The sequence below is a fragment of the Lutra lutra genome, chromosome 2, assembly GCF_902655055.1.
Source record: "Lutra lutra chromosome 2, mLutLut1.2, whole genome shotgun sequence".
NCBI lineage: Eukaryota > Metazoa > Chordata > Mammalia > Carnivora > Mustelidae > Lutra > Lutra lutra.
This window is the reverse complement of record NC_062279.1, coordinates 142903719-142925327: the sequence shown is the minus strand read 5'-3', so window position 1 is coordinate 142925327 and position 21609 is coordinate 142903719. Positions and strand designations below refer to the sequence as shown.

Here is a 21609-nt window from a genome sequence, read left to right as displayed (position 1 = left end):
GCTAGCCCCACAGCCAGCAGGAGTCCAGACACAGGGGGTGGGGGGTTGTGTGCTGGGCTGAGGGTCACGAACACTGACGCAGGATGGGAACCCCTGCAGCTCCCAACAGTTCAGGATAAGCCTGGGGGGGGGGGCGGGTGGGAACCTCCTGGGGGTGGAGCTAGGGAGGCGGGCAGCACCGGAGCCCTAATCACAGGTTACCCAGAAATGTGCCCTCCCCCTTGGGAGGACCCCCTTGGACACCTCCAGGAAGTCTTTCCACCCATGGGACTTTCCAGCCCTGGCTTCCTCACAGCTTGGATAATTGGTGCTGTCCCCATCTCTGGCCAGGGCTCCCACACCTTATCCTGAGCCCTGGCTGGGCCCCAGAAGAGCTTTTGCCAGGCACCCAGGGTCACCAAGGGCCACAGAGACCTGGCTTGGGGTCCTGCCCAGGTCTGCATGCACCTTGCTCTCTCCATCTGGGACCTGGGATGCAGGCATTGCCCCACCCCATGGGCCCTACAATGCATGTGCCACAGGCACAGCTGCTAGGGGAACCTCCTCTGCCATTTCTGAGCACAGGTTCCCCATGAGTCAGCTCAGCGGCCCACAGGGGCCAGGGCGGGGGCTAGCTGCCCTTTCCTCAAGGGATCAGCCTGGCATCTCTTTGCACCCCCAAACCATGCTCTCTGGGCTGCCGTTTTGCCATCCATGCAAGAGGAGGGAAGGTGGAGAGGGGCATCTAGCCGGATGGGTGGTGGGTTCAGGGATGGGGGCAGGAATGTCAGGCGGGGGAGCACGGTGGGTGTGGGGATGGTGGGGGGGCAGGAGTGTCAGACGGGGGGAGTACGGTGGGTGCGGGGACAGGAGCATCGGGGGAGAGCGTGGTGCCTGTGGGGACACAGCGGGAGCTTGGCACAGTGGGGGATGGTCCCCCTTCCTTCTGACACCTCCCACGGCCCCTTCCACAGCCCTGCTCCCTAGAAGATTCAGAACCTCCCTGGCCTGGCCAAACATTCGCAGGTTGGGCCCTTCTGGCAACTCTGCGGAGGGAAGAGTGAGGGTCCCTCAGCGCTCAGCTGCTCCATGTGGGGGTTCCACTAATGCGACCTGGGTGGGTGACTGGAGCTGTCTCAGCCCACAGTCCCCAGCGGTCCTGCCCCCGCCTGGCCGGCCACAGGCCCTCCTGACCAGGCTCCGGCTGCTCTCTGGGGCCTGACACCACCCAGGACCTCAGTGAGGGCCCCCTCCATGGACGGACAGACAGAAGGATGGACAGACCCTCTAGATTAGACCAAGAACAGGCTTGGGGCCCCCAGAGCCCAGGCAGGAGAGCATAGGGCATGGCGTGACTTGTGGGTCTCCAAGCAGAGCCCTGCCCCCTCCAGCTTCCCTGGCCCCCACCCCCCAGGGCCCTGCACTGACTTGTGACCCATGTGAGCCCAGCCGACCGCCTCCTCTCACCCTCCAAGGCGCCACGGCCTCCAGCACCGTCAGGCTGGCTCCACTCTCTTTGCCCAGCCTTGACCTCAACACCGGGAGTTGTCACCGCCTCTATCCCTCTCCTGAGATGCTCCCTGTGGGCAGGCCTGCAACCCCAGCACCCAGCACGAGGCTCACACTCAGGGAGGGGTCCCCAAAGTTGATTTATTGAGGAAAGGCTGGAGGCCGAGGGGCAGAAGAGGACAGGGTCTGAGGCAGCAAGTGTCCGAGGCCAGGCCACCCTGCACCTCCTGGTTTGGCTCCTGAAGGCAAGGTGGCCAAGGAGTCCCCTTCAAGGCCCTCAGGAGGGCTTGGGGTGGTCTCCCCAGATCACAGGAGTCCACAAGTGTCTAGCTGGGGTGGTGCTGATGTGGGGGCGGGGGGACGGCTGCTGAGGCACAGCTTCAGGCGGCCTCAGACGAAGGTCGCGTGATGTGGGCTGGCCTTGGGCTTGGCGGGCGCACCTGGGAAGGGATTCAGGCTAGGGAAGTCTGATGTCAGGGGCCCACTGGTCCGTGACCTCTGAGGGCACACCCGTACCCCGGGGACACTGCCGCCCAGCCCAGGGGCCAGGCCCGCAACGCGGTCCACGTCGATGATGGTGTTGACTGGGAGGCCCTGGCTGCCTCTGGCCCCGCCTCCTGTCACAAGGAGAAGAGAGAGACTGTCACCCATCCGCCCTGCCCTGGGCGAGCTCCCCCAACAGGAGACTGCGCCCCACCCCATCACACAGACATGGGTCATCTGTGACCTTGGCTGCCCCCCGACCCAGCTGTTTTCAGGGTGCCCACCCGCAGCTCCTGCTCAGCAAGCCCCCAGACCCTCATGGCCCCACTGCCACCTGAGCCCTCCCATCCTGGCCACCTACTTGTCCTCCTGACGGCTGCCTTGGGGCCATATCTTCACCCTCACAAACTCCGAGTCTTTCCCTGCCTCTCCTCCCTATTGTGCCCCTCGATGCCATCACTTCCCGTCACACACACCATAGGTCAAGCACCCTGCTGCCTGCCCCCTCACAGGCCATCCAGCTCCAAGCTCCCCTCCCTTTACTCCTCTGACCCCCTGATCTGGAGCCCCAGGCTGCCTGAAAGTGCCTCAGAAGCTTCTAGACCCTGGGGCGGGTCACTGCCCTGTCCTGTCTCCCAGCAGGGCCTCCGGAGGCAGAAATATGTCTTCCGGATGGAGTCCCCAGGAACCAGCTCGGGGTGGGCTCAGCCTCACCCTCAGCCTCAGCCCCCCTCCTGAGCTCCCTGGCTCACCCCAGGGCGGGATCCACAGGCAGGACTCCGGCGCCCCAGTCAGACCAAGGCTGGGTGGGAGTTCTGTCCTGTCTTAGCCATGTCCTTGGTGATCCTGGGGCTGAGGACCCTCAAGGGCCCCTGGGGGGCCGGAGGAGCTCTGAGCCCACAGAGGACAGGCTGGAGAAGCACAGCCCCCAGGGACCCCGGGTCCTGCTCCACTGACCACCTGTCCCTGGGCTTCAGTTTCCCCAGCCTTGCTGGTGGAGGGGAAGATGGCTCCCTTTCTGGTTCCCAGAAATAGAAGCACAAGAAGGGAGGACGACAGAGGGAAGGAGTCTGGGCTTCCCAGCTGCTGTGTGGCCCCGAAAGTCCCCTGACCCCGCCAATCCCCACGCCTCTGGAGGGACCCCCGCGTGGCCTCCCTGGGGCAAGTCCGAGCCTGCAGGCAGAGGTGGGTGTGCTCTCCGATGGCGTCCATCCCAACCTCTCAGTAGCAAGTCAAGGGGGCGGCAGGAGGGCCATTCACCTGGGCCTCCCTGCACGTCAGCATCGGGCACCTGGCCGGCGGGGTCGTCACAGTTCTGAAGAGGCTGCCCTCCAGGGGTGTGAGAGGCCAAAAAGCATGGTCCTCCAGTGTTCAACAGCCACTCTGCTAGGTCTGGCTGGGTTCACCCCACCACGTCGTCACAGGGTCCCCATAACCCCAAATGCCAGGCTGTGGGGCCCAGTCACGATGGGGTGGGGCTGGCCTTTGCCTGGGACTTGGGGCAAGTAGAGAGGCAGGGTTCGGCCCACTTAAATAGCATGTGACCCCACCTGGACTCAGGAGCCCAGCCTTCTCTCATCCAGCCCCAGACGGAGCTCCGGGGAGACAGAGCTGCAGGGAGCCGTCTGGCCTTGGCCATGGCAGCCCCCTGACCCCCGGGCAGCTCAGTGGGTGCGGGATGGGGAGGAATGACGGCTTCTGGGGACAGGGCAGTAGGTTGGTCCAGGGGCCAAGGATGTGAGCGTCACAGGGAGGGTGGCTGCATTCTGGGCCCTTCCTGCCTGCTCTGCTCAGACTCGCTCTCCCAAGTGCCAGCCCCAGGCCTGTGACTCAGTGGTGGGGCCCAGCCCCATGCAACAGGCATGTGTCACAAACCCCAGGCGAGGGCCTGCCCCAGCACTGTTCCTGCCCAGCCTCCCAGAGCTCTCATCAGTGCTCCCCAGCTGGTTGCTCTCCAGGGACAGCCAGCCTCTGTCCCGGGTCCCTCACCCACCCAGATAGGAGACCTTTGTCTCCTCCCCACTCAGGCGGCTCCGCTGACCCTTCCTTTTCCGGAGCCACCGCAGACCCTGTGCCCTGACCATCCCGGGGCAGGACTGCATTCCGGAGCCCCTCGCCAGCTGTCTGTGGTCCATCCGTCCCCAGGCCACCCCTTCCTTTGTCCATAAGCATTCTCTGTGCTGACTGCCAGCTCCACTCTGGCCACCACCACATCGGGAGAAGGTGACACAGGGCAGGACTCTGCTCTATGGGACAGCATAGTACAGGGCTACACCGGCAAGGCTGGTCCAGGGGCCAAGCTCTCCTTCAGGAGCCAACTCCTGCTGCCTGTCCCACAGCCCTTCCTGACCCAGAGGAACGCCACACCCCGGCCTCCAGGGGCTTTGCCGTGACTTCAGCCCCCCATGCAGGGCATCATCTGTGAGGCCGGGTCCCGTGTGCTCCCCCAGTCAACCTGATATCCTCTCTGTGAAGCCTCCCAGATGCCCCTGAGCTGCTTCCACAGCACACGGAGAAGCAGGCACCGCTGAATTGGAAAACAGTGGGGGGACTGGCCCTTCCAGGCCCTCCCAAGACCTTGCTGGCCCTGGGGACCCCATTCCACCCACTTTCACAGAGGCTGACTGGGTCCCCATGGGAAAGAGCAGGGACAGCCCCAACAAAGGCCCAGGTTCCAGCCCATGAAATGCACAAGGGTCCCCTCCACTTGGCGCCCCAGGCCCACTGAACTCTGTCTGGACATGGCAGGGGAGGGGTTACTAGATTAAAGCTCCTCATTCAGCAAATCCTTCATTCAGTAAATCTGTACTGAGCACCGACTCAGAGCCAGGGAAATGGCAGCGCGCAGGGAAGGGGGGTACGTCTGCAGGGAGGGCGGGGGCGGGGCAGGGTCAGGGCCACAGGGGGTGCAGGCGTGGAGCGGGCGGCCCAGGGGAGGGGCAGCAGGCAGGAGCCCCAGCAGGGGATGGCGGAGGAAGGGGTGGAGGTCACACCGTGGACCATGGGAGCCTGGGGTTTCCACCCAGACCCGGAGTCGGGGAGAGCAGACCAAGACAGGGATGGCAGGGCGTGGGGCATGGCTGTGCTAGCAAGAGACCCAGGGCCGTTGACTCTCACCGCCGGGAGAGTGGAGTTGTCCTAGCCAGTGCTGGGGGGCTGTGGAGGGGGGCTGGGCCTGCACCATTAGCTGCCTGGAAGCCTGTGGAGGCTTCCAGCCAGGCATCTGGCCGGAGAAGATCTGCTAAGGGTCCATTCCAGCCAGAGCAGGGCCAGAACACGAGAACGTGCTCTGCTGGAAAGAGGGGTTCTGGCAAGACCCCGGCCAAGGATGCCCTCCGACACCTTTCAGTCCTGAGGATGGCAGCAGGCCCCTAGCACGCCGACGTGTCCCTGAGGAAGCCAGCTACCCCTGTGCGTGCCATGGTTTGTACTGGGGAGGGCAGGGCGTCTGCCCCCAGACGGCAGGGGTGCTCAGTGTGGAGATCCCTCTGTCCCCCAGATGGAAGGGCCGGACCTCTGCTGGAGAGAGGACATCTGAAAAGACTGCTGCAGATGTGGGGAAGGACATGGGAACAGGAGGTGGGGCCCAGGGCTGGGGACACCTGCACGGCGATCCCCGGAGACCTCCCTGGGGCTACTGTCGTGGACACAGCCGCAGTAAGACTGGGCGGCCACGTCATCTGGGCTGAGCAGGGGTGACACCAAGGCTGTGGCTGGCAGTGGGGAGGGGGGCTGACCACTGAGCAGCCAGGTGTAGAGAGGCTCCCGGGACTGCAGCCACACCAAGGACTTGTGGTCTGGCTACCTTCACTGCCAAGATCAAGGCCGTGGCCTCTGGTTAACTCTCCAGTTCCGTTCCCATGGAAACTACATCATCAGGCCCCCACAACCCTCGCTGGGTGGGCCATATGTGAGGGACCAAGAGCTACAGGTGGCCGTGAGGAAGTAAGCAGTGGGTTCTGGAAAGCCACCAGTCTGGGAACTGGGTGTGCCTTTGGGGACCCTGGACACTGACCACTAGACAAGTTCTCCAAGTGGAGACAGCTTCTGCCCCGGCCAAGGAGCAGCAACCTCTGCGTCTGGGCACCCACAGACCCCGGGCCAGAAGGGCTGTGCAGGCTGGGAGGGGTGCAGCTGTGCCCACGTGGTCACTGAGGGGCCCCCCAGTTATTAAGAGCAGCTGGCTGCTGGGGTTCCCAGGGGCCTTGTCTCCTAAAAAGGCTAGGAGGGGCTCAGCTAGGACCCTGACACACTCCCCTAACACACTCCCCTAACAGTATGGCCAGACAGCAGTGAGGGAAGCTGGGCTCTTCCCACGCCTGCCTGGGGAGGGGTGGGGCATGGGGCCCCCTGTTGCTCAGACAGAGGGCCAGCTGAAGTGAGATTTCTCCAAACCCAGCCCTTTGGGGAAGAGCTCCGGATGTCCCCTTGCAAAGACTGCTCCCAAATCTCACATGGTCAGGCCCTGTACCCTGGGCTTCCTGGCCACTTTACTCAGGAGTGAACCTCAGTCTTGGGTCGGACACCATCTGGCTGTTGGGGTGGGCTAAGGCAGGGGCTGCTAGGGCCATCAGTCCACGCTGAAGGCGGCTCCTCGGCTGCCCAGACACCCTGGCCAAACAGCTCAACAGAGATGCCTGCTCCCTTGGGAGCACGTGCCGCCAGGATGTCATTCCCACCTGCTCTCTGAGTGCATGGACACGGGTATCTTCTCACCAAGCGGGGAGAGACCACCACCACCCTGAGCGTGGGCCACACCCTTGGCATCGGTCTCTGGCCCTGCTGGGACCCGAGGACATGCACCTCCTTGGGGCTCCTTCCCAGGACTGGAAATGCCAGAGGGTGCCCCCAAATTCCCGGGGTGTCTCTGGAAGCCCTATAGATAACAATGAAGAAAGCAGCTGGGAATCAAGATCAAAGCAACCACAGGGTTCATTTCCTGGGGGAGCCTAGCTATGGATGGGGCCCTCTGCACTGGACAAGCTTCTCGGGCCACTCATCTTGCCCAATTCCTCTGTCCTCTGGCCATGCAGGGCGCTGACAGCCTCTTAGGATGTGGGCGCCAGGGACTTGGACCAGGGCAGGTGCCATGATCCTCAGGAGGATACCCTGTCACCTGGGGGCCCGTTGCTGGCAGCTGCCCAACCAGCTGTCTGGCCCGTATGTGGCCATGAGCTTCGGAGCCCGGGGGCCCCAGGCCATCAGCACACTGCATTCTTCACCCTGAACTGATCCACGGTGACCACTGTGTCGCTAAGATATATTTCCCAGCATCTGCGAGAACTGGTGAGAATCACTGTGCCGAGACCTGCCTTCTAAACTGTGAGAGATACAATTCGGTGCTCAGTGACTCCCACGGCTGTGACTGATGCTCTCCCCACACTTGACATAGGAATCTCGGGGTCGCCTCCCTTTTGTTGCAATGAGGAGGTGCCGGACACAAGGTGGGGGCCAGTGGTTCTTCCACACTGAGAGCGCATGAGGAGCCTAAGTCTGAGGCCTCCAGGCTGCCAGCCCTTGCCAAGCTGGGCCCGAGCCGGTTGCGCAGGAGGGAGCTCAAGGCCAAGGCCCTTCCCAGCAGATGGGCTTGTCAGCTCCAGAAGATACAGGTGGGTGCCGGACCCTGCCCAACTCCTCTGGGCCCACCCACTCCCCGGCCCATGGCCAGAGCCCCTCTGTCTTGGGACCGCTGTGAGCCAGGGGGCTGGGGTGCATGTGCCAGCCGTGGGACTGGTCCAGCCAGGAGGAGCCGGCCACAGTATGGGGAACACAGGAGCCACTGCCCTCCACCCCAATGGGTCAGAGATGCCAGCGCATGGGTGTTGAGTCATCCTGAGGGACAAGCGCAGGGTGGCTGCACATCCCATGCTGATGGTCACTCTGTGTGCAGATAGCCCCCGGGGGTGAACAGCGGGGGCCAGACACCCCGGTACCTGGGGCCGACCAGCCCCGCAGGGATCCAGGTCAGGAGCAACTGGCCACTGAGCTCAGCCATGCAGCCTCACTGACCACCACCCAACGCCCAGACTCTCCTCCCCTGGACGGGATGGCAGAGAGAGACAGGGGGCACCTGACCACGGATGGAGGCTATCAGCGCGCTTGGGGAGAGGAGGCCCTACCTGTTAGGCCCCCGCATGGCCCAAGCGCGGTGCTGCATCTCCCCCTTGCTGCTCCCAGGGTCGTGCAAACAGCCCCCCATACTGCTCCCCGTTGCATGGCCATATCCGTGGGTGTGTGTGAGACACTCAGGGATGCCTACGAGTGCAGGGCTCAGGATCTTTAAAAGCCACTACACTAAGGCAAACCCACGGAAAGCAGGAAGGAATTTTCGAAAGAGAAAGAAGAGTGCTTTCAACCAGTCCGATGACAAGATCCAGAGTTTATTACTCTCGGAAGAACACAGACCCGGAACACAGGGGAACCTGCACACAGGTATCTACAAATGAGAGCAGAAAGGAAAGTCGGCCGCAGGCAGGCGTGCAAGAGTGCGGCGCATGGCGGGACCACGGCTCCTCCCGGTTCGGTGTCCGTGCATGGTCTCGGCAGGAAGGCGCCCAGAGGCCCTGCCCACGTGGCTTATGTCCCCAGAGTGCCCAGACATGGACTTATGTACAGAACACACCATGAAAGTGCTTCCCTGGCCCCTGGTCCTGGGGCACACTCGACTACCATCGGCATCCTGGGCCGGGCCGAGCCAAGGGAGGCACTGGTGTCCCCCAACAGCAGACCACAAGAGTGGTGCCAGGGTCCGCGCATCACCAAGCACAGAAAGGAGAAAGGACAGCCACCAGCGGCTCCAGCAAAGTGACCACAGCCCAGGGATGGGGGCACAGGGGGTGGGGGTGGGGACACAGGCACACACGTTGGGCATCGGAGCAGGACAGAACTGCTCCTAGAAGGCCGGGAGCCCCGCTTCGAGCCTGGGCATCTGCGGCTCTCGGGCGGCCGGACCGCTCGGTTCCACACCCACGAATCCGCGCATCCGTCTGGAGAAACATCTAAGCCTATTCCGGGCCAGGGAGCCCCCAGGGACTTCCTGTGACACCCTGGGAACTGAGCCACGGCCTGGCCCACACGGGGCCAGACCCCCCTGCAGGAGTGTGCAGCCCTCCCCGCAGAGGACCCGGGGTCAGAGAACATGCGCTCTCCTCACCAAATCACACGGGGCTTTCCGGGTTTGCTCAAGACAAATGCTATTTTTTTTTCAGTCTTGAGACTACAACACAAAAAATACTAGCTATTCAGATTTCAAGAATAGCACATACATTTTCAGAAACTCCCTGGGCCTTGCTGGGAGGCGGTCCTGGATGCGGGATCGAGGGAGGGGCTGGCAGGTGAGTGCAGCTGTCTGCGCAGGCACGGACACAGCCCACACACACGTCCCCTCCCAGAGCATCGCCAGGGCCTGGCACACTCACCCTGAGCCCCTCAGTGACCCGTGCTGGCCACACGCAGAGGCGGTCCTCTTGGAAAAGGCAGAGGTGGCCCCCAGCAAGGAGGACAACAAAGGTCCTGTTGGAACCTTGTCAGAGAGAGGGTTCTAGGCAGAGGGGACTTACCATAGCTGTTTGTTTTTTACTGGAAACAGAGTGGATAACACCAGGTGGATAGTGGAGGAGCAGAGAGTCAAAGGTGTGCAGGGGGGTCAAACTCGGAGGTACCTGGTCTCGGAGGTCCAGCCGAGTCCCGCGGGGTGGGGGTGGGCGGCAGTAAAGTGCTGTTGGGGCTGCTGATGTCCCCCTCCCCTGTGAGCGTCAGGTCAGCCACGTGCTCGCCCTCCATGGTCTGGACGCCCCCAGCCTCAGCTTCCTGGGAGTGGGGTGAGGGGGTCTGGGGAGCACTGAACGGCGGGCTGCCACCCGAGCTGGGGCTCGTCGTGGGGCTTGTCGTGGGGCTTGTGGCAGGGCTTGTGGCGGGGCTTGTGGCGGGGCTCGTGGCGGAGGGCCAGGGAGCCTTGTCCTTGCCGTTGCTGGTCAAGCTTCTCTTGCCGAAGCTCTTGGCGGCGGTGGGCGAGGGCAGGGTCCGCTCCACAGGGCCGGGAGGTAAGCGCAGGAACTCAGGCAGCACCAGGTCCTCCTTCCTCAGCAGCCCACGCTGGTCGTCGGCTCTGTTGCTCTGGGCTTTGGAAATGAGCTCAAAAAACTCTAGTGGAAAAAAGCCCCACACAGATCAAGCTTTAGAGAGTTCCACACCCAGGCCTGTATCACAACCACAAAAAATTCACCTTCTAGGAAGCTCGCATTGTGGGCTGTCCCATGGCCCTGGAAAGTGTAGGCTCGGGCCAGCCAGGCACCTCCGTCTGGCACCCTCTCTGCCCCCAGAGCTGCAGGGAAGGCCCCACCCCAAGAACTCAGTGGGGTCAAGTTCAGACTTGAACAGACTGAAACCCCTGAGCAGACCCAGCTGTGTGAGGATGGCTCGAGAGGTATGTTCAGTGCCCAGACTCTAGCCGGGGTCTCTGAGTACTTGGGGGAAGCCCTTTACCCATGTCCTGGCTCCCTCGTGATGCTGACAGGGAGGCCACCTGAGGCACGAGCGAGCCCATGGTCCCCGAAGAGGGGTCCCCACTCTCTCTCCCACCTCTGCCTCCAGCCTCCTCGATGGCTCCCCCGAGCTCCTGTCCCCTTACCTGGGCTGTCCGCCAGCTGTAACTGGGGGTCACTGTTCAAAGGAGGAGTCTAAGCTGAACTTTCTCTAGCATTTAAAGGACTTCTTAATTTTGAAGAATGACAAGGACTTTAAAATCTCAAATCTTAGTAGCTCTCAGCCGGGAGCAGGCTTGTGTCTTACTTCTGCCTCCTTGGTGGCTGGTGACAGCCAAGGGGGTGGTGAATGGGGCTCGGGTTGGCCTTCATGGGGAGCTAACTATGGGTCCCCCAGCCTAGGGACTGCTCCCTGGATCACAATGCAGGTCCAAGTAACAGTTGTTAGTTTTGATTCTGCTGTTAGAAGCTTCCAGAAGAAAAAGAAGTTTCCATAAGCGATCACCTCTCCTTGGGTCTCTGAGGCCACCCTCCCTCTCCCCTGCAGGCCCAGGGAGGGCAGAGCATCTGGCCAGCAAGTCCAGGGCCCTCTTGGCCTCCACCTTCTACCTGGCAACCCCTCCCCCCATGCTAGTGACCCTGACACTACCAAGGCCTTGCAGGAGCTGGGGAGGGGGAAGCCGCACACAGACCCTTGGGAACCACTTGCTGCCCCCCTCGAGAGCACTCCCTGTCCCTTAAGGGCCCAATTCTCAGTCTGACAACTGGGAAGAGTGTACGGCAGCCACAGACTGACCCAGGACAAGGGCACGCTCACTGGGATGGGGATGGCGTCCTTCTGATGTTAATGGCTCAGAGGAACTCCTAACAACGGCCCTAGGAAACTGACATTGCAATTCACTAGAAAACGCGGAAGTTGTAGAAAGCACACATACCCTCTGCTTCGTCCAAATTAATTTTCTGATATTTTTTTTTCCCAATCTTTGCAATAGATTCTTCTCTCTTTGAAAGCCGGGAATCCCTAGCATTTTTTCCATTTTCTCCTTTTATTTTAATAGAATTAGACTTGCCTAGTGTTCTCTCCTCTCCCTGCATTAGAAGGAAAGTCAGAGTTCTGCTTACACGTTGGACACATCACAACACACAATCCATCAGTTAGAGACAAAAAGCACCCCCGAAATATAGGCCACAGGGACACACACTTTACGTGCCTTGCAGGAAAACCAATCACAGCTATAAAAGTCACAAGAACAAGAGTGTGAGTGTGAGGCACCCCTCACCCCCAATGCAGAGGAACAGCCAGCCCACGGTTAGGGGAAGCCAGGCACCAGACGGGGAACAGGGGTGCAGGGCCGGCCCCCGAGCACATGGCCGATGGGCACGATGGGAGGCCAACGGAGGAGTGTGAGGGGCCCGGCCCGCCCCGGAGATGCACCACCCACCAGCAAGGGACCCATGCAGACGAAGGCGGGGGTGGGGGGGGGGAATTACCGTAGCCGAGTGGTTTCTGGAACTGGAATTTACAGCTGTATTCTGTCTGGTTGGTGTACTTTTCTGTTTTTCTGTGGATACCGAACACAATGAAACATGCCTTATGATTTCCGCAAATTGCAAATTCTCCTGAATGTTCAAATGTAATTCTATTTCTATTGCTTTTGGGAGAAAGCTGCAGAGAAGGCCCAAGTATGAAACATCCCGTATCAAATACGTACACACAGGCCAAACCCCTAGGTGCAGGACTAAGGGACAAAGACCACCCTCTCCCCCTGTCGTATCTGGGGCAGGAGACGCGCCTTGTCTGAAGACACGCGGGAGGAATGGCGGTCCCCTGCAGTCGAGGGGAGGCGTGGTAAAAGGAAAGCTCATTTCAGGTAGTGTATGAATATTCTTTAGAAAGCAGAAGAGTCTCACACTGATGACGTTTCCAAATACGGCTGTTGCCCCATATCAGGATGGTGGGCTGGCCTCTGCCGGCACCAGAGGGACAAAGACCACTCCTCCGGCCTGAAGCACTAATGTTAGCACTCCTGCCTGTCCCAGTTTTATAAGCCCATGGCGCCCCCATCACCTTCCCCTGCACACAGGCAGGCTGGAAGGTCTGACCTTGCCAGACCCTGAGAGAGGGCCCTGTCCTGCTCAGCAGCTCACCGGACAAGGGCCAGGTACCAGGCCCCAGAATGAGCACAGCATTCTCTAGAACCAAGGGTGGGCCCAGGAAGGTGTCTCCTCTCTGCAGCGAGGCGGGAGAGGAGCAGGAGCACAGAGGGCCTCCAAGTGGACAGAGATAAGCGCACCCAGCTACACTGCGGAGCCGAGCCAGCCCTCACTGGGTGGAAGCCCAGGAAAGGGAAGAGGCTGCCCCAGTGGCCCCTGACAGCTCCTTGCGGAGTATCTCCTCACTCGGGTTCTCAGTAGGCGGTTCCAGAAAGCCCTCTCCAGGAGGCATGCTGCCTATCACTCTCCGCCTTGAAGGGGACTGGACGTTCTGAGGAGGAGCGCTAGGGCAAAGCATGGGGGACTGACTGCTGGCCCCAAGGTCGGCCACTGGCCCAGGTACCCCAGGATCCCCAGGTCAGGCCTTTCGCGGCAGAGGCAGTGGGAGGTAAAGGGCTCCGTAAACCTCCTAATTCCCTGCACACAAGCAGCAACGGGGGCGTGGACAGGGCTAGCCCTCCACCTCATCTCTGCTGGGCTTGTGTCCCTCATGCAAAGCACCAAGAGGCAGCACTCTCTGGCTAAGGCCCTGGACACAGGGAGCGCTGGAACCTTAGCACAATCCTATGGCGGGGGTGGGGGGGTTGGACTGTTGCCCCTTCTTATAGCCAAGAGGACACACCCTGCTCATCAGCAAGGCCCTCGTGCTCCTGGTCCCCCTGCCTCCAGCCCACAGATGGGCCTGGACTGGGGTAGGCTGGGCCCTTCAGATGCCCGGCTAGGGGATCATGAGGCCCCATAAGACCCTAAATGAGACCACCCAGGTAGCAGCACTGGGGGTTTCCAGGAGGTGCACAAAGGGGACCCTAGCAGGCTAGGGGGACCAGGGGAAGCCTCGGGGCCTTGCTTACCTTTTCCTCTGGAGGGCTCCTTCTCCTCCAAGATGACCCGCTGCCCGTCCAGACTTGATATGGGGGCGCCAAGGTCCAGGGGCTCCTTCTCTCCACTCTAGGGGCAGAGAAGGAGCATTGAGTCACTCACCCCGGTTGGAACTCTCTGAAACAGCTGCTCACAGGAAGACCATCCCAGATATGATGGAGTCACATGCCAGGGGAACCCGGTCCTGTCACCTCGGAGGGCTGCTTCAGAGGGAACTCCACAGGTGCCCAGCCAACACACGTGGGACCTCCCCAGGGCTGGCCACCCAGCTTCTGAGTACCAGCTGGCCCACAGGGACAGGGATCTGAGACCGGGGCGGGGGGAAGGAAGCCTTGTGAACACTGCAGACCTCTCAGTCCACAGGGCCAAGCTTCGAGCTGCAATGAGTCTGCTCACTGTAAACCAGCCCCAAGCCCCTCAGACACGGCTGGAGGGTAAAAGATGAAAGCAGAATGCCCCCTCCCCCTGGCCAACTACGCAAAGGACCCTGAACTTGGAGTTTGGCTCCCTGAGTTCCGTTAGTCGAGAGAAACGCTAAAAGTGACCGATGTCCCATTGGGAAGTGACCTCCAGCTCCTGGCACCACCCATGAGGAAATGGAGCGCCAGCCCACAGGGCTGCCCTGCTTTCCACCTTCCCAACGTAAGTAGGCGCCATTCACCAAAGAAGCCACATCTGCCACGACCTGCTCCACAAGAAATCTCCGTGGCCAGAGCCCCAAGGCAGCAGACCCGCTCTTTCTGGTGATGGTCTCAGCAGCCAGAACACAGCTCATCTGGGAACAAGCCCAGGGGTGTGCTCCTAAGACTCACCCCAGTTTACAGAGAGGAAGACTGAGACACCAAGGGGTGGAGCACTAGCTAAAAATCACAACAGAGTAAAAGCAGGATGCCTCGGCCATGCCCCTCCCTGTTCAGCACAGTCTAGCCTTGGCCAGTGGGCCTCCCTGCTGAGCTGGGGAAGGGGCTTCTGGCTACCCTCAGGGTGTCTGTGCAAAATTAAAGTCCTAAAACACTGGTGGGGTACCTGGGTGGCTCAGTCCAAGCATCCCACTCTTAATTTCGGCTCAGGTCATGATCTCAGGTCATGGGATAGGGCCCTGTGTGGGAGTCTGCTGAAGATTCTCTCTTTCTCTCTCACCCCCTCCCCACTCACCTGTACTCTCTCTCTCTCAAAAAAAAAAAAAAAAAAAATCCTAGAAGTACTTGAAATCATAGCTCTGATAAAGTTTATCTCTGAAGAAGGAATGCAGGACGAACACTGTCGTTAATCACCACGTTTCACAGCAAAGGAGTGGAGTGTGCTGAGAACACAGTGCTTTCAGCATAGACCACGACGTCTCCCGCAAACACCCTCTGCTCACAGGGAGAGGGTACTCTGCCCAGGTTCACGCTGGTGTCTTTGTCCCAAAGCACAGTCTGCTCCCACCCACTCACCTTATTCATACCACAGGGGCCCTGCTTGAAATGACAAGGTTTTCAATCTAGAGGTGCAGACAGGACTTGGGTCATGTCAGGGAGAGCGCCCCCAAGAGGCTGCCAGCAGAAGTGTGGCAGCCGCTCGCACGCAGGACGCATCAGTGTCCCCGGCTCTCAGCCAGCGGAGCACACCTGCAAACGGCAGGGGGACTCCAGGGATCTCTAGGGGTGAGTTTCTCCTTTTGGAGTCCCTGGATCAAAGCCACATCTCCATGATCACCCAGAGCCCGCTGGGAGTGAGCAGGGGCAAACAAGCCACAAGGACCTCCACTTACTGGGACACCTTCCCACCAGGGCCACGTGGCCCTTGCTCTGGCTTGCCCGTGGCACATTGAGGGCCCACAGGCCTGCCCACACAGGGAGCACAGCTTCGGGCCCCCGGGTCACTCACCAGCCTGGCCACCAGCTCGTTCAGGTGCAGGCCATACTTGGCCACCACAGGCCGCAGCACTTCTGTGACGGGCTTGGTGGGCTTGGCCTTAAGCCCCACGGACCGGTTAATTGGAACCAGATCGAGCCTGGGTGGAGGGGGAGACACATGAACAGAGCTGTTGCACATGCACACTGAGCCGTTCCTCCCAGAGGGCACCACAGCGTGGCAGCTCCCTGGGGTCCCCGGGTTGGCGCCAGGTTGCGGCTGTGGAGCATTTTCGGTAGGAGAAGGAAGCCACAGGGACAGGGGTGGGGCTTCTGGAAGGTTTCCAGTTGGGTGTCATAGCCGGCAAAGACGCCCCCCCCACCGGTGAATGGCCAGCACTCTGCTGTCCTGCCCACGTACCCCTGAGTGTGGCCCCACAGCAGCTGTGACACAGGATGGATGTCAACCCACCACCCTGCTCATGAAGGGGGGACCAGCCTTCCTTTCCCAGCCCAGCATGCAGGGCTCACGGGGATGTCCCCAGACACAGCTGCGTGGTCCTGGAGCCCTCAGGACACAGCTGGGGCATTTTCATACCGAAACAAAGTGCGCTTCTCTAGCCGCAGGTCCCGAGACTCCAAGATGCTACTGTCTTGGTGCAGCACCAGAGGCTTTGCAACGCATGGAGAGAACAGAAACCAGGTCAGACTGGGGGCAAGCAGCACCCTTGACCTGCTCCCAGACCGCATGGGGAGGTACAGCAGCACCAGAAAACCGCGGCTTCTAAACCAGCCACCCCATGGAGGCCGCGTGTAGACAAGTGAAGGCTCACATGCCGAGGGCTCCGGGCAGGGCGGCTAGGCTCCGGAGGCAGAGCCATCAGCCAAAGGGCCTCACCCAGCCACAGCCTCAGGGGACTGGGCAGATTTACTGGACCAGACAAACAGACCCACTGTTCTCCCCCGCCCCTGGGCAGCATCCCCCAGGAGAAGGGCCCTGAGGGTCCACGCAGGCCCCTACCTTGTCCCCGCCCACCAGGAAGAGGTCCACAGCAGCCCCATTGATGCCGTGTCGCTCGCAGAGCCCAGCCAGGACCTCTTTGATGGACAGCCCTGCCTTGACAGCCACCATGCAGGACGTCCCGTCTGGGAGCTGGATACAGCAGTGCTTGGTGGCCTTGTCCCGCTCTGGCCCGGAGGTCCTGCAGGCCTCCGACTAGGGAGCCGGGAGACAAATGTTATGGGCAGGTGTGCAGGGCGCCCAGAGAAGGGATCCAGCCGGCTGGTGTGGGCAGGGTGGGGTGGGGCGGGCAGGGGCCACGATCCTCCTTTAGCTGCTGGCAGAGGGCCCACCCTGCCAGTGCCAGGGCCAGGCTGAGGCCTCCAGCGCCCCTTCCGCCCAGAGGATACTCTACACCTCTGCCTGGGTGAGGACGTGGCCCAGGTTCACCAAGGGCCCAGCGGGGGACACCAGCCACAGGGTAGGGGTGGGCGGGCAGGGGAAGGCAGGGCCCTGGATCGCTGCACAGGCAGAGGCTTTTGGGACCGTCTGCATCATTCACTGACTAAGTCAGAGGCGCAGGGCATCGCTACTTAGCACTCTGTCCCAGCACCAGAACCCACACTCTGATGCAGGGGCCCCTGATGGGCAGGGCATGGACCCAGTGTGTGGCAGACCCCTGGGTCTCTCCGTGATGTCTCCTGGGGTCTCTGAATTACACCAGTGTCCCCCCGCTGCAGACAGGCCCCCGCAGATGTCCTTCCCACATGCGACCTGCCTTGGCAGGTGCTATCCCCACCGCCCCCCGCAACTATCTCCTCCTGACAGTCTGGAACTCTCTGCCGCCCCAGCTGCATTCCGGAAAATGTAGCTTGTAGGTGGTAGGCCGATGATAAAACAGGCCCAACCATTCCCTTCCCACGGACGCGGACGCAGGAATAAAGGGTGTTTGTTTCAAGCCAAGGTTCTAGGGTGTCTGGCGGGCAGCAACAGTGAACAGACAGGTGGGTAAACCCCTCCAGCTTTAACTGTTACACAGTGTAACTGCAGAAGTAATAATATGCTACATTGTCATTCGACAGTGACAAGTGACTGGGATGTTGGCAGTCGTAAGGGTTTCCAAACCTGGTATCAGACAAGAGCTGACAGCCAGCCCGCCCCTAATGAGACACTGGGCTGCGTGGGCTGGGCCCAAGGGGAGGTGAAGCCCCCGCCACGGCCACGCCCCCCACTACAGGAGCACAAACACAGGAAGGTTTGCCTTAGTGGAATATTCAAACTGGGAGACAAACACAAATGAGAACAAAAGGGCATCCACAGTAAGTCCAGAAATCAGCACGTAAGGATCAGCTCCCCACCCCCGTCTGCCACACAGGTACCCACGCGGCCAGGAGCCCAAGGCTGGCAAGGGCCCCGACCCAAGCCCAGCCACCCACGTCCAACACACACGTTTGTGGGGCTTTGTGACTGAACACGGAGGTGGGGATCACTTATCAGCTGTGACCCTGGGGACAGGGGAGGTATGACTTACCAAGTCCAGGCTCCCCGTGGAGGACACGGAGCCCTGTGACTCACGGCGGCCCAGGCCTCCGTTGGCGTGCAGGGGCTCTTGAAGGGGAAACACGGGGACTCAGAAAACCAAACAGCACTTTTTGTCACTTTTCCCCACTTACTGTCACCTATCCCAACCCCACCCTTCAGGCTGAGCAGACGAAGGACACGGAGAAGCCTTTGGGAGGCACGGCCTCCCCTTTCCAACATTCTGGCGCACCCCCAGATCACAGCTAGACGGCTCTGCTCTGCTCTTGGCCACAGCTGGCCCCCAGACCCCCAGCGGCAGCCAGCAGCAGGTCAGAACACAAGTCCATGCTCCTGCTGCAGGACCTCCCTTCCCCTCATTGAATCTGGGGTTTTTACTTCAACAAGTGGCTTCTGGGCACAGATGAAAACATCCCAGCAGGTTACGCGGCTCTGCCCACTCACGGTTCAACTCACATCTGTGGCTCTGCCCACTCACGGTTCAACTCACATCTGTGGCTCTGCCCACTCATGGTTCAACTCACATCCTCCTACGAAGTCCTCAAGTGAGCCCACAAGCGTGCCAATCGCTACTATCACCCGAATGCCCTGCTGTCTTTGGCTAAACTAAAGATCACGAAAACTGACCCGGGGAGGCCCTCTGAGAACACAGGACCTGCTCCGTAGTCGAGCCATGCCTGGTGGCTGCAGGCCAAGACATAAAGACACAGCAGCCCTGGGTCCCACGGACCTTCTGAGCCGCCGGCCCCCCATTCCCGTCTCCCAGGTACTCAGGGGTCCCTGGCCCCATCTGACAAGCGCTCCCGCCCCCACAGCGGTCTCCTACTGATTGAGTTCTGCAAGTCTGTCTGCCTGGCCTTTAGAAGGAATGCTTGTAGTCACACCCATGGCACGACCATCCGTACAATAGGCACAAGAAGACTGAGTCCACCGGCTGTTCTGAGGACGAGATCAAACATATTTGATCCAGACCGGCTGGCATGGGACAGGCCCCATCCCGGGAGCTGCCACCACCTCTCATCCTCAGGTGTTCCCTGCCAGCGGTGTCTCCATAAATGCCCCAAACTTGGGGACCACAGGCCTGGAGCCTACGGGTTATTTCCTGAAATCCCTTTCCCAAGAATCCCTCGAGGAGAAAATCCTTCCAAGGCTTTTCTGCTTCATGCTTTTTCATGCCTGGTGTCAACTGCTATCTTTCTCCACCTTATCCCGAAAGCGCTCTCATTGCCTCCGACCCGCCTTCCAGGACGAGCCTGTCCCTCTCACCCCATCTTCTGAGCTACGCACAAGAAAGAAACAAAGGGATAAAATCTCTAGAAAGGCTTTCAGATTTACAGTAATAAGAAATGCCAAAGGCTCACGTAGCCCTATGCACACCTAGAAAAAAGCCTCGCCAGGAAGCCGAGGCGCGGTCCGGGTGCACAGGTAGGACACTGCTATTTTTCTTCTCCTCCCAGTTTCCTATAAGAGGCCAGAAGAGGACCGGATGGGAAGCCCACCCCGGCAGGGTGCCCTGGCCTGAGGAGGACTGCACTGTCGTGCACCCTCACCCCTTTTTCAAAAGGCACTATTGCCGCCCTGGTTCACTCTGGCTGGCCCAACCCCAGGGCCACAGCAGGACACAGCACTGTGCTCTGAGCACTCCAGAGGCGCCCTCCCGGCCTGGCCCCACCACTCCATCTGTGCCCCAGTGGGCCGCCTCCCGGATACCCATCGGCACACCACAAACCATTTGCGTGGTCACCATGCTCCTTCTTCTTCTGGGACCGCCCAGTGCTCCTGGTCCTGGACCAAGAGAAGAACGCTCCTTTCCGCTTCTTCTCACTGTCCTCGTCCCCCAGCTCTTCGTTCAGGGATCGTCCTGATTTTGATTTTCCGCTCAGCTGCCATCCAATGGAGATGTTAACATGACATGATTTCATCGTTACACGAAGAAGAAAGAAAGGAAGGAAAGAAAGGAAGCGGAGGAGAGCTGTAAAGCTATCTGTGGGACAGCTCAGCCCTCCATCGGCCACAGGGCAGCTCTGCCACTGGCCAGAACCCCTACCCCCAGCCACGGGCACAGGGTGAATCCCGGGGAGGGGGGGCTGCATCCCAGAAGGGCCGCGTCCTTGCGGGGGATGGGGGGGTTGCATCCTGGCGGGGGGTTGTGTCCCAGTGGGGGCTGCGTCCCAGCGGCCTCTGCTCTTGCTCCCCACAGGGCAGCTCCCCTCTCTGAGAGGACATGGCCAGGGCGCAGGCACCTTTTTCGGCGTAGACACGCTAGAGTGCTCAGAGCTGACACTGTGCTTGGAGGCCGGGCTGCTGGGGACCTGCTGCGCATCGGGGAGTGAGCGGCCTTCTACCTCAGCCAGGATGCACTCTTGGTACAGCTGGGACTTGAGAAAGCGGGTGTAGCTGTCGAACTTCATCAGGTTGAAGATCTGCAGGGCACACGCAGCACGGTTCAGCTCCCGAAGCAGCTAGCTAGCTAACGTGTGGGCCCGGAGAAGCTCTACTTTGTTAAATAAGAATGAAACCCAGAGTAACTGCAGACCAGCAGGACGTGAGAACCTTGGAAGGACTTCCCTCCGTTTTCCCCACGTAATTCATGGGACTGAGCAGCAGACATCATCCCTGAGGGGGCCAGTGGGACACAGGCTCTAAAACATATTAGGTCCCATGTATCCTTTTAATCACAGCGACGCCCTAGGATTAAACAACTCCACGTATCTGTGACATCACACAAAAGCTGACACAGGAGAGGCCAGTGAGAGGTCGCCGAAGATGGGGCCCTCCCCAAATACAGCCCGCTCCCCAAGAGCCTGGTGGGGGACCTGGGGCTTCTGGGGCTTCTTCCAGCCACAACACGCCCACTGGCACCTCTCTGCCCCATCTGGTGACTGGCTCACGAGTGCAATCCCCCTTCCCCCCCGCCCCGGAGAGAGCCCTGGGAGGAGTCCCCGTAGGAAACTGAGGCACAGTCACCTGGAGCTGCTGCTCCTTAAACATGTCGGGGTGAGGCGCGCTGAGGATGTCGTCCGCCAGCTGGGCCTGGCTATCGATGTTGACGGGGGTGGTGGCTTTGCTGCACAGAAACTTGCTGAAGATCTCCCGGGCCCTGTAGGAGAGCTGAAGGACATGCGTGTGAGTGAGATGCACGGGCCCAGCCCCTCCCCACCACATGCGTGCGTGCTGCTGCCGTCCCTCCACGTTCCAAATGCCAGATGTGGGTCCAGGCACTGGAGATGTGTTTTCTTGAGGCCCCTTAAATAGTTCCTTCTTGAATAAATTAATAGATAAAAGTCTGAGCCGGTATAAAACTTTTCACCAAATAGGCTCCTCCCCGACTTTTTTCAGGAGCTCTGTAACTGTTCAGAGACTCAGGTGCTGAGGCCTGGGGGGTGTCCGGGGGCACCATCCATGTGCAGGGCCTCATGCCTGCGGCCTCAGCAGAGGGGGAGCTCAGTCTGCACAGCACCAGGCTTGGCAAGCGGGTAAGAGGCCCCACCAGTGGCAGGTGGAGGACCACAGACAGCCTCGCATGGGCTGCAGCATGCACCGGGACCCGTGCCCACGGGAGCTCAGCAGCCAGTGCAGGCGGCACGGGCAGCGAGGCCATACAAAGGGACATGGTGAGGGGCTCTTCTGCCTGGGGATTTAAGCTCCCCTTTCAACACACCGAGCAGCAGCACGCGTGCTGGGAAAC

The 21609-nt window shown here is 60.5% G+C and overlaps 1 protein-coding gene across 8 annotated transcripts in view; it reads right to left on the bottom strand.

Annotated features, from left to right (window-relative positions):
- Positions 1-1617: 1617 nt before the first annotated feature.
- The window catches only part of RGS12 (regulator of G protein signaling 12), a 105317-nt gene continuing 85325 nt past the window's right edge, over positions 1618-21609 (bottom strand). For 5 of the 8 annotated variants that reach the window (XM_047718727.1, XM_047718728.1, XM_047718726.1 and 2 more), the window contains 12 exons: positions 20889-21032; positions 20165-20344; positions 19651-19804; positions 17914-17990; positions 16404-16598; positions 15981-16054; positions 15417-15543; positions 13520-13616; positions 11946-12016; positions 11390-11543; positions 9633-10115; positions 1618-2105 (listed from right to left, as the gene is read on the bottom strand). In XM_047718727.1, the coding sequence (XP_047574683.1) occupies positions 1879-2105; positions 9633-10115; positions 11390-11543; positions 11946-12016; positions 13520-13616; positions 15417-15543; positions 15981-16054; positions 16404-16598; positions 17914-17990; positions 19651-19804; positions 20165-20344; positions 20889-21032 (1983 nt within the window). In that variant the 3' untranslated portion in view covers positions 1618-1878. Of the gene's footprint in view, positions 2106-9530; positions 10116-11389; positions 11544-11945; positions 12017-13519; positions 13617-15416; positions 15544-15980; positions 16055-16403; positions 16599-17913; positions 17991-19650; positions 19805-20164; positions 20345-20888; positions 21033-21609 lie in introns of those variants that run through there. The other 3 variants (XR_007125262.1, XM_047718729.1, XM_047718730.1) reach the window with 3 other exon arrangements.